Raw genomic sequence first — 15,962 nt, 5'->3', positions numbered from 1 at the left:
AAGGTACTTCAATAGGGGCAAAATTGTATCATATGCTCTTCTGTGCCCCCGCCAAACATTTAGTCTAATTAGGACTTTTGCTATGGGGTCCTATGATTTCTATGCATACAGTAACTCTGGGCCCAATTAACATTTTAGGGTCTTTTCTGTCACTTTTTTGTGTCGACAGTGAACGTACACCACATTGACTTATGTGAATGATCAAGAATGATGCAAGTCAGCAAATACTACCCTTGGACATTCTACTTGATGAGAAGCTGCCAAACAATACTGGAACTGTTAGGGTAAACATACACAAATTGAAAGTAAATCTGTAAAAAAAAAAAACACACACACAATACTTACCCTGTTAGTTCCCTGTCACTCCTGTGTCAATTTTCTGATGTCCATGATCAAATTCCTTACCTGCTAGCAAAAGTGCGGTAATTAGCTGCAGTGGTCATGAAACTCGGCGTCACGTTTTTATCCCCAAAACTTAAGCAAAACAAAGTGGAGCACTGAAGCATAGGCGTCTATGTGGCAGGGGGGTTTCTGGGTGAGTAATGTTTTACTTTATTTTACTACTTTTTACATTTCCTAGTGTATTTCTTGTTAGACAACCCCGTTAAGTAAAGGTTAGTTGGGTGTGCAAAATCAATTCATACTGACAACGAAAGGCTGAACTATAGTTTTATAAACTTAGATACAAACATAGGTCCCCAGGCTTTTCCTGTGTGTGGAAGAACTAAAAGTCCATGAGTTACATGTGCTGCAAAGGTGAACTCGTGAGATAAGGTAATGGCCATGTCACTCAGGTCCACCGGGATGACGTCTCTACAAGAGTTCAAGATATTGGAAACCACGGCACTGTTTTCTGCTTCCGATAATGTACATGTAGAATACACTACTGATCCTCCGGGACGAAGGGCATGGATCGCAGACCTGTGCGTAATTAGAAACAAGAGCAAAGACAAATTAGTGTTATTAAAAAGAGATTATCCTGCATGCAAGGTCAGGGAGGAAATTCAATTATTTGACAAATTCTCAAACATTTATGCTCCAAACTGTAATGGTGGAAGCCTGACCCTCAGTGACAGCGGACCTGGTGCCGAGTGTCTTTCAATTTGGAGCAAAGAACTTAGCAAGCAAATAGTGTCACCTCGACGCACCATCTGCAGCGAGGATAATGCTATGTCCAGCTTCACTAACTGAAAAGAAACTATGCTGGGACTTCCCGAGCTACATGTGTAAAGCAGAACACTTCCCGCAGTATATGTGCAGCAAATATATGATATTTAGTGATGAGTGAATTCATTCGGCACTCTTCGGTACTCGCACGAATAGTACGGTATTCGGGCTATTTGTTACTCGACAAGTAATTTGGTATTCGCCTCGGTATATTCGAGTGATCCTTCCAGCAAGTTTGGAGCCAATGAACATGCTGGGCTGGATTGCCAATCACAGTAATGCCAGCTCCATCTTTGGTGTGGCATTGCTGTTATTGGCTGGCCTTCCAGCATCATAGGGGATATTTAACCCCTTCATGACCTTGGGATTTTCCTTTTTTCCGTGTTCGTTTTTCGCTCCCCTCCTTCCCAGAGCCATAACTTTTTTATTTTTCCATCAATATGGCCATGTGAGGGCTCATTTTTTGCGGGACGAGTTGTACTTTTACATCATTCGTTTTATCATGTCGTGCACTAGAAAATGGGAAAAAAATTTCAAGTGCGGTAAAATTGCAAAAAAAAAGTGCAATTCCACACGTGTTTTTTGTTTGGCTTTTTTGCTAGGTTCACTAAATACTAAAACTGACCTGCTATTAGGATTCTGCAGGTCATTACGAGTTCATAGACACCAAACATGTTTAGGTTATTTTTTTATCTATGTGGTGAAAAAAAATTCCAAAAAATTTGCTTAAAAAAAAATTGTGCCATTTTCCGATACCCGCAACGTCTCCATTTTTCAAGATCTGGGGTGGGTCAGGGCTTATTTTTTGCGCGCCGAGCTTTCGGTTTTTAGTGATACCATTTTTGTGCTGATACGTTCTTTTGATCGCCCGTTATTGCATTTTAATGCAATGTTGTGGCGACCAAAAAAACGTAATTCAGGCGTTTCAAATTTTTTTCTCGCTACGCCGTTTAGCGATCAGGTTAATACTTTTTTTTTATTGACAGATCAGGCTATTCTGAAAGCGGCGATACCAAATATGTATATATTTGATTTGATTTTCATTGCTTTATTTTGAATGGAGAGAAAGGGGGTGATTTAAACTTTTATATTTTTTTTTATTTATTTCATATTTTTTTAAACTTTTTTTTTTTTTTTTTTTTACTTTTGCCATGCTTCCATAGCCTCCATGGGAGGCTAGAAGCTGGCATAGCCTGATCAGCTCTGCTACATAGCAGCGATCATCAGATCGCTCCTATGTAGCTGAATTACAGGCTTGCTATGAACGCTGACCACAGGGTGGCGCTCACAGCAAGCCAGCATCAGCAACGACGCATCACTGACCCCCGATCATGTGACGGGGGTCGGCGATGCGTGCTTTTTCGGCCGGAAGCGGTAGTTAAATACCGTTGTCAGCATTTGACAGCGGCATTTAACTAGTTAATAGCGGCGGGTGAATCACGATTCCACTCGCAGCTATTGCGCCCACATGTCAGCTGTTCAAAACAGCTGACATGTCGCGGCTTTGATGTGGGCTCACCGCCGGAGCCCACATCAAAGCGGGGGATCTGACCTCGGACGTACTATCCCATCCGAGGTCAGAAAGGGGTTAAAGGCTGCCGGGGCCATCTTGTGCATATTGCAGCCGGAAACAGCGAAGGGAGAGCGTAGTTTGAGGGTAGGGAGAGAGACAGGAGCGTATAGGGAGAGTTATTCATTTCAAAAAGCTCTTTTAAGAGCTGAAAATTGTGAAGATTAGTTCTTTGTTAGATGGGGATTAAGTAGGGAGAGATTTTTGATAGGAGGGAGAATGAAAGACAGGCACCTGGGTGTTTTCAGCATTGCATGTACATGCTGCAGATCTCTGCTATTTTCCACTGTCTTGTATAGTTAGTATTAGGAACAGACCGAGGGATAAGGGTGAAATAGGGAGGGTTTCATTTACTACTAAAATACACAAATCAGCTATTTGTAGAGGAAAATAATATTAGGTATTTCCAGCATATACAAAACCATTTGTTTCGGAGCTATATAATATTCCCGTGTAGCAGCCTATATATATATTTTTTTTACCGCTAAAATAATATTCCTCAGTGCCAGCAAATAGTAACTTTCATTTTAATAGCCAATTGCTAAATAAGATTCCTGATCTATTGCTTAAATACCTAATATTTCTCTAGCAGTTGTGCAACTGGTGCAAAACCTCTTGAGCTACGGAAACGTCACTATTTAGTAGTCATTTCCCTGAGTCTGCTGTTGGCGTGTCTCATAAAGGCGATGTATAAAGATCCCCCCAAAATTATATTTGTTAAAAAAATAGCGTATCTTTATCTAGCAGTTGTGATAATCAAACATCACAATTTACCACTGGAAATTTTCATTACTCCGCTATTGGAGTGTGTCAGCAAGGCTATCTAAAAAAAAACAACATAATTTTCTATTGATTTATTAAATAGCGTATCTTTATCTAGCAGTTGTGTGATTCGCGCTATCCGGGTAGAGATAATCTTACTTGACAATTTAGCAGCTGCAACAATCTTCATTACTCCACATTTAGAGTGTGTCAGTAAGGCGGTCTAAAAAAAAATCTTAATTTTCTATTCTTTATCTAGCAGTTGTGCAAAGCCTGCAGAGATACGCAAACATGACTATTTACCTGTAATTTACATCAGTCTGCTGCTGCTGTGTATAATAAAGCTGAGATCTCCAAAAAAATAGCTACATATTGCTAGATATAGTGAATCTGTACTGTTATGAACTGGTGATTCAGAAACACAATGGACCTGGTGGTTAAGAGCACACAAAGTGACCTGATAGTTACTAATAACATAGGACGAGCTCTGAGACGTGGGAACTCTGCTGACCGCAATCCATAATCCTATCACACCACACTAGAGGTAGCCGTGGAGCGCTCCTGACCAGACCTAGGCGCCTCGGGCACAGCCTGAGAAACTAGCTAGCCCTGAAGATAGAAAAATAAGCCTACCTTGCCTCAGAGAAATTCCCCAAAGGAAAAGGCAGCCCCCCACATATAATGACTGTGAGTAAAGATGAAAATACAAACACAGAGATGAAATAGGTTTTTGCAAAGTGAGGCCCGACTTACTGAATAGACCGAGGATAGTAAAGATAGCTTTGCGGTCAGCACAAAAACCTACAAACAACCACGCAGAGGGCGCAAAAAGACCCTCCGTACCGACTAACGGCACGGAGGTGCTCCCTCTGCGTCCCAGAGCTTCCAGCAAGCAAGAAAAACCAATATAGCAAGCTGGACAGAAAAAATAGCAAACAAAAGTAACACAAGCAGAACTTAGCTTATGCAGGGCAGACAGGCCACAAGACGATCCAGGAGAGAGCAAGACCAATACTGGAACATTGACTGGAGGCAAGGAACAAAGAACTAGGTGGAGTTAAATAGAGCAGCACCTAACGACTTAACCTCGTCACCTGAGGAAGGAAACTCAGAAGCCGCAGCCCCACTCACATCCACCAGAGGAAGCTCATAGACAGAACCAGACGAAGTACCACTCATGACCACAGGAGGGAGCTCGACCACAGAATTCAGAACACTGTACATAACACCTCTGTGAGGGTGCTTAGTAATAACAAAAGCCAGTACTTTTTGGTTTCATAAGCATAAATAAAATCTGGCAAAAAATTATAATTGGAATTTAATCAGAATTGCAATACAACAAAAAAAACAACGTTTTGGTCAACAAGACCTTCTTCAGATGGATTGCAGACAGGATACTGCATGGAACAGCACTGTATGGTATAGGGATATACATTCCTACAACTATAAAGAGTGTCGGATTCTATATCTTAATATATATATATATATATATAAATATATATATATATTTTATTATTCATTTTTATAGCGCCACTTATTCCATGGCGCTTTACATGTGAAAAAAGGGGCATACATAGGCAAGTACAATCAACATGAGCAATACAATGCACACACAAGTACAGAAGGAGAGAAGACCCTGCCCTCGAGGGCTCACACTCTACAGGGGATGGTGAGGATACACTAGGAGAGGGTAGAGCTGTTTGTGCGACGGTTCAGTAGACTGAGGATCACTGCAGGTTGTAGGCTTGTTGGAAGAGGTGGGTCTTCAGGTTCCTTTTGAAAGTTTCTGTGGTAGAGAGTTCCAGAATATGGGGGAAGCACGCGAGAAGTCTTGTATGCGGTTGTCGGAAGAAAAGGTAAGAGGGGAGTAGAGAAGGAGATCTTGAGAGGACCGAAGGTTGCCTGTAGGTAGGTACCGGGAGACCATGTCACAGATGTATGGAGGAGACAGGTTGTGGATGGCTTTGTATGTCATACTTAGGGTTTTGAACTGGAGCCTCTGGACAATAGGAAGCCAGTGAAGAGCTTGGCAGAGAGGAGAGACTGGGGAATAACAGGGAAACAGGTGGTTTAGTCAGGCAGCAGAGTTTAGGATAGATTGGAGTGGTGCAAGATTGCTAGAAGGGAGGCCTGAGAGCAGGAGGTTGCAATAGTCAAGGAGGGAGATGATGAGGGCGTGCACAAGTGTTTTTGCAGTTTCTTGGTCAAGGAATGTACTGATCCGGGAAATGTTTTTGAGGTGGAGTTGGCAGGAGGAGGCAGGGGTTTGTGTTATGTAGGCAATCCAGTGACACAGTGTGCCAGCAATCAGAGCACATACAGTGATCTGACAATAACCCAAAAACAATAGAACGAGCTCTGAGACGTGGAATCTCTGTAGACCGCAATACCTGAACCTAACCTAAACACAACTAAAGGCAGCTGTGGATTGCGCCTGACACTACCTATGCAACTCGGCACAGCCTGAGGAGCTGACTAGCCTGAAGATAGAAAAACAAGCCTGACTTGCCTCAGAGAAATACCCCAAAGGAAAAGGCAGGCCCCCACATATAATGACTGTTAGCAAGATGAAAAGACAAACGTAGGGATGAAATAGATTCAGCAAAGTGAGGCCCGATATTCTAGATAGAGCGAGGATAGCAAAGAGAACTTTGCAGTCCACCAAAAACCCTAAAGCAAAAAACCACGCAAAGGGGGCAAAAAGACCCACCGTGCCGAACTAACGGCACGGCGGTACACCCTTTGCGTCTCAGAGCTTCCAGCAAAAAGAAAGGACAAGCTGGACAGAAAAAGTAGCAACAAAAGCAAAAAGCACTTATCTAAGCAGAGCAGCAGGCCACAGGAAAGATCCAGAAGCTCAGATCCAACACTGGAACATTGACAAGGAGCAAGGAAGACAGAATCAGGTGGAGTTAAATAACAAAGCAGCCAACGAGCTCACCAGAACACCTGAGAGAGGAAGCTCAGAAGCTGCAGTACCACTTGTGACCACAGGAGTGAATTCAGCCACAGAATTCACAACAGTACCCCCCCCCTTGAGGAGGGGTCACCGAACCCTCACCAGAGCCCCCAGGCCGACCAGGATGAGCCACATGAAAGGCACGAACAAGATCTGGAGCATGGACATCAGAGGCAAAAACCCAGGAATTATCTTCCTGAGCATAACCCTTCCATTTAACCAGATACTGGAGTTTCCGTCTAGAAACACGAGAATCCAAAATTTTCTCCACAATATACTCCAATTCCCCCTCCACCAAAACCGGGGCAGGAGGCTCAACAGATGGAACCATAGGTGCCACGTATCTCCGCAACAACGACCTATGGAATACATTATGTATGGAAAAGGAGTCTGGGAGGGTCAGACGAAAAGACACAGGATTAAGAATCTCAGAAATCCTATACGGACCAATAAAACGAGGTTTAAATTTAGGAGAGGAAACCTTCATAGGAATATGACGAGAAGATAACCAAACCAGATCCCCAACACGAAGTCGGGGACCCACACGGCGTCTGCGATTAGCGAAAAGTTGAGCCTTCTCCTGGGACAAGGTCAAATTGTCCACTACCTGAGTCCAGATCTGCTGCAACCTGTCCACCACAGAATCCACACCAGGACAGTCCGAAGACTCAACCTGTCCTGAAGAGAAACGAGTATGGAACCCAGAATTGCAGAAAAATGGAGAGACCAAGGTAGCCGAGCTGGCCCGATTATTAAGGGCGAACTCAGCCAACGGCAAAAAGGACACCCAATCATCCTGGTCTGCAGAAACAAAATATCTCAGATATGTTTCCAAGGTCTGATTGGTTCGTTCGGTCTGGCCATTAGTCTGAGGATGGAAAGCCGAGGAAAAGGATAGGTCAATGCCCATCCTACCACAAAAGGCTCGCCAAAACCTTGAAACAAACTGGGAACCTCTGTCAGAAACAATATTCTCAGGAATGCCATGCAAACGAACCACATGCTGGAAGAACAGAGGCACCAAATCAGAGGAGGAAGGCAATTTAACCAAGGGCACCAGATGGACCATTTTAGAAAAGCGATGACAGACCACCCAAATGACTGACATCTTTTGAGAAACGGGAAGGTCAGAAATGAAATCCATCGAAATATGTGTCCAAGGCCTCTTTGGGACCGGCAAGGGCAAAAGCAACCCACTGGCACGTGAACAGCAGGGCTTAGCCCTAGCACAAATCCCACAGGACTGCACAAAAGTACGTACATCCCGTGACAGAGATGGCCACCAGAAGGATCTAGCCACTAACTCTCTGGTACCAAAGATTCCAGGATGACCAGCCAACACCGAACAATGAAGTTCAGAGATAACTTTACTAGTCCACCTATCAGGGACGAACAGTTTCTCCGCCGGACAACGATCAGGTTTATTCGCCTGAAATTTTTGCAACACTCGCCGCAAATCAGGGGAGATGGCAGACACAATGACTCCTTCCTTGAGGATACTCGCCGGCTCAGATGAACCCGGAGAGTCGGGCACAAAACTCCTAGACAGAGCATCCGCCTTCACATTTTTAGAGCCCGGAAGGTACGAAATCACAAAATCGAAGCGGGCAAAAAATAACGACCAACGGGCCTGTCTAGGAATCAAGCACTTGGCAGACTCGAGATAAGTAAGGTTCTTATGATCAGTCAATACCACCACGCGATGCTTAGCTCCTTCAAGCCAATGACGCCATTCCTCGAATGCCCACTTCATGGCCAGCAACTCTTGGTTGCCCACATCATAATTACGCTCAGCAGCCGAAAACTTCCTGGAAAAGAAAGCACATGGTTTCAGCACTGAGCAACCAGAACCTCTCTGTGACAAAACCGCCCCTGCTCCAATCTCAGAAGCATCAACCTCGACCTGGAACGGAAGAGAAACATCTGGTTGACACAACACAGGGGCAGAACAAAAACGATGCTTCAACTCCTGAAAAGCTTCCACAGCAGCAGAAGACCAATTAACCAAATCAGCACCCTTCTTGGTCAAATCGGTCAATGGTTTGGCAATGCTAGAAAAATTACAGATGAAGCGACGATAAAAATTAGCAAAGCCCAGGAATTTTTGCAGACTTTTCAGAGATGTCGGCTGAGTCCAATCCTGGATGGCTTGGACCTTAACCGGATCCATCTCGATAGTAGAAGGGGAAAAGATGAACCCCAAAAATGAAACTTTCTGCACACCGAAGAGACACTTTGATCCCTTCACAAACAAAGAATTAGCACGCAGGACCTGGAAAACCATTCTGACCTGCTTCACATGAGAGTCCCAATCATTTGAGAAGATCAAAATGTCATCCAAGTAAACAATCAGGAATTTATCCAGATACTCACGGAAGATGTCATGCATAAAAGACTGAAACACAGATGGAGCATTGGCAAGTCCGAACGGCATCACTAGATACTCAAAATGTCCCTCGGGCGTATTAAATGCAGTTTTCCATTCATCTCCTTGCCTGATTCTCACCAGATTATACGCACCACGAAGATCTATCTTAGTGAACCAACTAGCCCCCTTAATCCGAGCAAACAAGTCAGATAACAATGGCAAGGGATACTGAAATTTCACAGTGATCTTATTAAGAAGGCGGTAATCAATACACGGTCTCAGCGAACCATCCTTCTTGGCTACAAAAAAGAACCCTGCTCCCAGTGGTGATGACGATGGGCGAATATGTCCCTTCTCCAGGGATTCCTTCACATAACTGCGCATAGCGGCGTGTTCAGGCACGGATAAATTAAATAATCGACCTTTAGGGAATTTACTACCAGGAATCAAATTGATAGCACAATCACAATCCCTATGCGGAGGTAGGGCATCGGACTTGGGCTCTTCAAATACATCCTGATAATCAGACAAGAACTCTGGGACCTCAGAAGGAGTGGATGACGAAATAGACAAAAATGGAACATCACCATGTAACCCCTGACAACCCCAGCTGGATACCGACATAGAGTTCCAATCCAATACTGGATTATGGGTTTGCAGCCATGGCAACCCCAACACGACCACATCATGCAGATTATGTAGCACCAGAAAGCGAATAACTTCCTGATGTGCAGGAGCCATGCACATGGTCAGCTGGGTCCAGTACTGAGGTTTATTCTTGGCCAAAGGTGTAGCATCAATTCCTCTCAACGGAATAGGACACCGCAAAGGCTCCAAGAAAAACCCACAACGTTTAGCATAATCCAAATCCATCAGATTCAGGGCAGCGCCTGAATCCACAAACGCCATGACAGAATACGATGACAAAGAGCATATCAAGGTAATGGACAGAAGGAATTTGGATTGTACAGTACCAATGACGGCAGACCTATCGAACCGCTTAGTGCGCTTAGGACAATCAGAAATAGCATGAGTGGAATCACCACAGTAGAAACACAGACCATTCAGACGTCTGTGTTCTTGCCGTTCAACTCTGGTCATAGTCCTATCGCACTGCATAGGCTCAGGTTTAATCTTAGACAATACCGCCAAATGGTGCACAGATTTACGCTCGCGCAAGCGTCGACCGATCTGAATGGCCAAAGACATAGACTCATTCAAACCAGCAGGCATAGGAAAACCCACCATGACATCCTTAAGAGCCTCAGAGAGACCCTTTCTGAACAAAGCTGCCAGCGCAGATTCATTCCACAGAGTGAGTACTGACCACTTCCTAAATTTCTGACAATATACTTCTATATCATCCTGACCCTGGCACAAAGCCAGCAAATTTTTCTCAGCCTGATCCACTGAATTAGGCTCACCGTAAAGTAATCCGAGCGCCAGGAAAAACGCATTGACATTACTCAACGCAGGGTCTCCTGGCGCAAGAGAAAATGCCCAGTCCTGAGGGTCGCCGCGCAAAAAAGAAATAATAATCAAAACCTGTTGAATAGGATTACCAGAAGAATGAGGTTTCAAGGCCAGAAATAGCTTACAATTATTTTTGAAATTAAGAAACTTAGTTCTATCACCAAAAAACAAATCAGGAATAGGAATTCTTGGTTCTAACATAGATTTCTGATCAATAGTATCTTGAATCCTTTGTACATGTGTAACGAGATTATCCATTGAAGAGCACAGACCCTGAATATCCATGTCCACACCTGTGTCCTGAAACACCCAAATGTCTAGGGGAAAAAAAAGACTGAACACAGAGCTGAGAAAAAAAAATGATGTCAGAACTTCTTTTTTCCCTCTATTGAGAATCATTAGGTTGGCTCCTTGTACTGTTATGTAGGCAATCCAGTGACACAGTGTGCCAGCAATCAGAGCACATACAGTGATCTGACAATAACCCAAAAACAATAGAACGAGCTCTGAGACGTGGAATCTCTGTAGACCGCAATACCTGAACCTAACCTAAACACAACTAAAGGCAGCTGTGGATTGCGCCTGACACTACCTATGCAACTCGGCACAGCCTGAGGAGCTGACTAGCCTGAAGATAGAAAAACAAGCCTGACTTGCCTCAGAGAAATACCCCAAAGGAAAAGGCAGGCCCCCACATATAATGACTGTTAGCAAGATGAAAAGACAAACGTAGGGATGAAATAGATTCAGCAAAGTGAGGCCCGATATTCTAGATAGAGCGAGGATAGCAAAGAGAACTTTGCAGTCTACCAAAAACCCTAAAGCAAAAAACCACGCAAAGGGGGCAAAAAGACCCACCGTGCCGAACTAACGGCACGGCGGTACAACCTTTGCGTCTCAGAGCTTCCAGCAAAAAGAAAGGACAAGCTGGACAGAAAAAGTAGCAACAAAAGCAAAAAGCACTTATCTAAGCAGAGCAGCAGGCCACAGGAAAGATCCAGAAGCTCAGATCCAACACTGGAATATTGACAAGGAGCAAGGAAGACAGAATCAGGTGGCGTTAAATAACAAAGCAGCCAACGAGCTCACCAGAACACCTGAGAGAGGAAGCTCAGAAGCTGCAGTACCACTTGTGACCACAGGAGTGAATTCAGCCACAGAATTCACAACAGGTTTGGATATGTGGCTTGAAAGAGAGGGCAGAGTCGAGGATCACCCCGAGGTACCGAGAGCATACGGGACTGGGGAAAGTGAGCAGTCATTGACATTGATGGATAGGTCTGGTAGAGGGGTAGAGTGAGATGAAAATTCTGTTTTGTCCATGTTCAGTATGTGTATATGGAGTGGTATCCTCTCCTGGCACCGTGTTTCCATACACCATGAAGTATAACCTAGTTATATGTTTTGGCTGAAGTGAGGGCTCGACAAAGGTTTATTTGAGCCCAAACATCACAGATGTACACATGGGCTATTAAAAATTGGTTTACCATATTGAAGACTATTGAAGTGCTGCCATCTTCTTTTGGATTTTAACAAGGTAATTAGTTTTGTGACCCTAAGGCCATGTGCAAACGTCGTCTTTTTCAGGAAGATTTTCCTTGGAATCTGCTGAAAAAGTGCAGCAAAAGCATCTCATAAAATGAATGTAGTGCACGGCAATGTCAAAATTACATTGTGCACAAGTTCTATCTTATGTCACTTCTTTTACCAACTTCTGGATTCGGAAACCCTCAAGTGGTTAAAAGAAATGATTTGCTCATTCTTTTGCTCAGAAGCAGTCCGCTCTTTACAGTTACCAGTACAGAGTAAGACAGCAGCGTAATGGTCAACTAGAAAAAAAATAAAAGCATATTAGCCAAAAGTGTAAGTAGAAAAGCCAAAAAGCTCCCAATCTCGTCACATGGGGGCTGCTCCGGCTTCTCTCTGTAAACAATAGTGTTTTTCAGTAGTTGGCCTGCCATAGGGTTGACCAAATACTAAAATCTGGTGTACTGGAGCTCTGCAATAAAAATGAAGAGATGAGCTTGAGATCTAAAAGGCCTCAATAAGACATCAGTTTTTCATGTATGTGTTCTGTCCGAGATGCTGTTAGAGGAAAATGTAAAGAAAAATAAGAAATGTGTCTATTTTTCACCTTTTTATTTTTCAAAATGCATTGCTAAAAAGAATAAAAATTGCATTCCTCTTTGTGTAGAAATACTTTTATATCTTAGACATATTTTGTTTTTTTGGACAGGGGTGGAGCTAGAAACTTATTCAGACTGGAAGTATCTCTTTTTTAAGTTTTGTTTTATTCATTCAAGCTTTTTCCTCCATTTTAATTTTGTTTTATTTATTTTTTCATTTATTTTGCGCGTTATGCCTTCCATGAGGTCTTAAAAGACCTTTTGGCGGGGTATTTTAAAGATAGCTATTTGGCAACTTCAGTCATGACAGCTGTTGTGCGACCGAAATTCGCTCGGTGCCTCAGTACATCGCAGCACCATAGAAGTGAATGGGTCAAATTGCGATATCTAGACTAATGGGACAAGCAAGGTGCAAAAGTATCACACTCCATTGGAGTATTGCAACTTATTTGTCACATTCGCAGTAGTATAGGAGTCGCAACTAATGTAAGTTTCCTGCCCTTAATAATATAGTCCCCACCTGCCGCCTTCAGTTGCCCACGACACCGCTCCAGTCCCAATTTGCCATCTGGTGACTGCAATTTCTGACCATCCGGTAGTCAGAGGTAATCACAAGCTCACTGCAAGTCTATGAGAGTCTCGTTCGGCTTCATTCTGGCTCTCATAGACTTACATTGAGTAGTGACTTCTGGACACTGGTGCCATCCGGCAGGTCACTCACAATATGCAGGAGATGACCGGGGTGGCACCGATAACAGATGAAGATGGTGGCTGGTGAGTATAATACTAAGGGTAGGGAATTTAGTGACACCACTCCAGTGATGCAATAAAAAAAACATTGGAGTGGTGCTTTAAAGAGAATAAGCAGCTTGAGATTGCTAGAATTTAGCTGAACTTAAAGGGGTATTCTCACATTTGAAAGTTATCCCATATCAGTGGTATAGGGGATATCTTCCCGATCGCTGTGCCTCCCACTGAACCTGAGAACCCGTGGCTCTGAAGGGCCCTGTGTGTATTTAGTAGTGGTCAGTCATGCAAACTGCCGCTCCAGGTATGATGGAAATAGCTGGTTCTTAGGTTAGGTGGGGGTCCCAGGGGTTAAACCTTCAGGGCTTGGGAAGTTTTCCATTATCTCTCCTCCCCTCTCCCAACTGAACATGAGGTTCTTCGTTAACATTCTGATCAGACTGTGTGATCCCACCTCCATGTCACGATGAACCTCTTTGAGGGTACCTGGCCTTAAAGGTGCACAGCCTTGCATCAACCTTGGCTGGAGCAATAGTGCACAAACTAGGGGAACAACTTGGTGTCGGCAGCACCCGTGCTCAAGGCAGGGCCGCCATGAATCCAGGCCACACCACCTCACAGGCAAAGCACCACAGCAACAATGGCCACCACAAAGCACCATAAAATCTATGACAAAAAAGTGGTGTCAATTTCTGATAAAATGTACACACAGCTCCTGCCTGTTGGACGTTTCTGGCGCTAGAGTTTCTGGCAGTTGGAGATGCGCCACATTCATTAAAGAGGCGTACATCTCATTGATTTTGGTTGCATCCTACTTCACGGCTGCCTTCAATAAGGCTGGCGTATCAGCCTTAACGTCTCGGGCCATAGAGTTTACATTTGGACATTCTTGCTCATTGGCGGCAATATGCTTTTCCATAGTAAATCATAAGCCATATATTCAAGAATACGTGTCACAGAGGAGATTTCTCTTCTCCGTTCTGGCTGATATATCGCTGACACTATTCTCACGCCTTGTAATAACCTCCTCTCTTTCTCTTGTGCCAAGAATGTTGTACGTAGTTTTTTCCTCCATTTCTCTTTATTGATTCATACTTCATCTCCACGACTCTTCAGCCCCATGACAAGATCAGCTTATTCAATCTAAATAAGTTCTTCCAGTAAATGTATAAGTGCATAATGGAGGAAGACAGGGAGATGGGATGATCGCACGTAATTAGGCTCTGTTCACACAAAAATTTTGTTTCTACGTACATTGTTCTATCTCACTGTATTTACAGAAAATTATAAAACATTTCAATTAATAAGTTTGATTTCACCCTAATGGTGTAAATGAAGTCATCATTAAAGCTATTTTCACATTATGTGAACACGTTCCGCATATTTGCAGGTAACTTTCCCAGCTTAAGCTTAAAGGGGTTGTCCACTACTTTCAGTTAACCCCCCAATGTATCCCCCCGGGGCCCCTAATGAATTGTGTAAATACCTTCCGTTGCCGTTTTCGCCTGTGAGCGGCGCTATGAGGGCGGCTGAGTCTGGGTCACGTGACCCCCAGGCTGCAGCCGCCGCTAATTTCCGCCGACGTCACGTCAATTTCCAGACTCTGGAGCCATTGTCTTCTATCAGTGTGTCACTGAGGGTCCTATATCACCCGATGTCACTGTTCTATAGGGGAGATCGTCGTGGGACACTCGTTATTAATTGGACTACGGCGGACAGGTAGTATACGGTTTATTATTTTACGTTTTTTGCAGGCGCTGAAGTATGGTAAGTATGGTTAAATGAAGAATATTAAAATACTTTTTTCTGGCTGTGTCTTTTATTTTTTTTCAACTCTTTCACTACTCTAGGATTAATAATGGATAGGCGTCATATCCATGGCCCCTCTCTAGGCTATGATTATCAGCCCGCAGCTGTCTGCGTAGCCTTTCTGGCTATAAAATATAGGGGGACCCCATGTCATTTTTTGGGGGGGTCCCCCTATTTTAATAGCCAGAAAAGGCTATGCAGACAGCTGCGGGCTGATATTCATAGCCTGGGAGGGGCCATGTGTATTACCCCCTTCCCAGGCTACAAATATTGGCCTCCGGCCGTCGGCTTTCCCCCTCTGGCTGGCGCAGAAAATTGCGCGGGAGCCCACGCCATTTTTTTTTCCTGTTTTTTTTTTTTTAACTGAACCATATTGTTAATTAACCCCTTTCTGCCAGCTGACGGAATACTACGTCAGCTGGCAGTATCCCCCGCTTTGAGGTGGGCTTCGGCGGTGAGCCCACTTCAAAGCCGCAACATGTCAGCTGTTTTCAATACACCAAAAAAAAATTTACATGATCGCTAAACGGCATAGCGAGAAAAAAAAATCAAAAGCCAAAATTATGTTTTTTTGGTCGCCACGAAATTTCATTAAAATGCAATAACGGGCGATCAAAAGAACGTATCTGCACAAAAGTGGTATCATTAAAAACGTCAGCTCGGCATGCAAAAAATTAGCCCTCACCCAACCCGATATCTCAGAAAATATAGACACTACGGGTATCGGAAAATGGCGCAATTATTTTATTTTTTTTTTAGCAAAGTTTGGAATTTTTTTTCACCACGTAGATAAAAAAAAAATAACCTAGACATGTTTGGTTTCTATCAACTCGTAATCACCTGGAGAATCATAATGGTAGGTCAGTTTTATGCTGTGTGCACACGTTGCAGATTTGGGTGCAGAATTTTCCGCACAAAATCTGCATCTCCTTGCAGAAAACACAGCTGGGTTTTTGATGCATTTTTTTCACGGTTTGTGCG

The 15,962-nt window shown here is 43.7% G+C and overlaps 1 protein-coding gene across 1 annotated transcript in view; it reads right to left on the bottom strand.

The window, feature by feature from the left end:
• Nucleotides 1-655: 655 nt before the first annotated feature.
• The window catches only part of NSUN3 (NOP2/Sun RNA methyltransferase 3), a 68,143-nt gene continuing 52,836 nt past the window's right edge, over nt 656-15,962 (bottom strand). Inside the window, exon 6 of the mRNA XM_069760990.1 lies at nt 656-921. Coding sequence (XP_069617091.1) covers nt 663-921 — 259 coding nt within the window. The 3' untranslated portion in view covers nt 656-662. The remainder of the gene's footprint in view (nt 922-15,962) is intronic.

This window comes from Ranitomeya imitator, chromosome 3 (genome assembly GCF_032444005.1).
Source record: "Ranitomeya imitator isolate aRanImi1 chromosome 3, aRanImi1.pri, whole genome shotgun sequence".
Lineage (NCBI taxonomy): Eukaryota > Metazoa > Chordata > Amphibia > Anura > Dendrobatidae > Ranitomeya > Ranitomeya imitator.
This window is presented reverse-complemented; position numbering and strand designations above follow the sequence as displayed.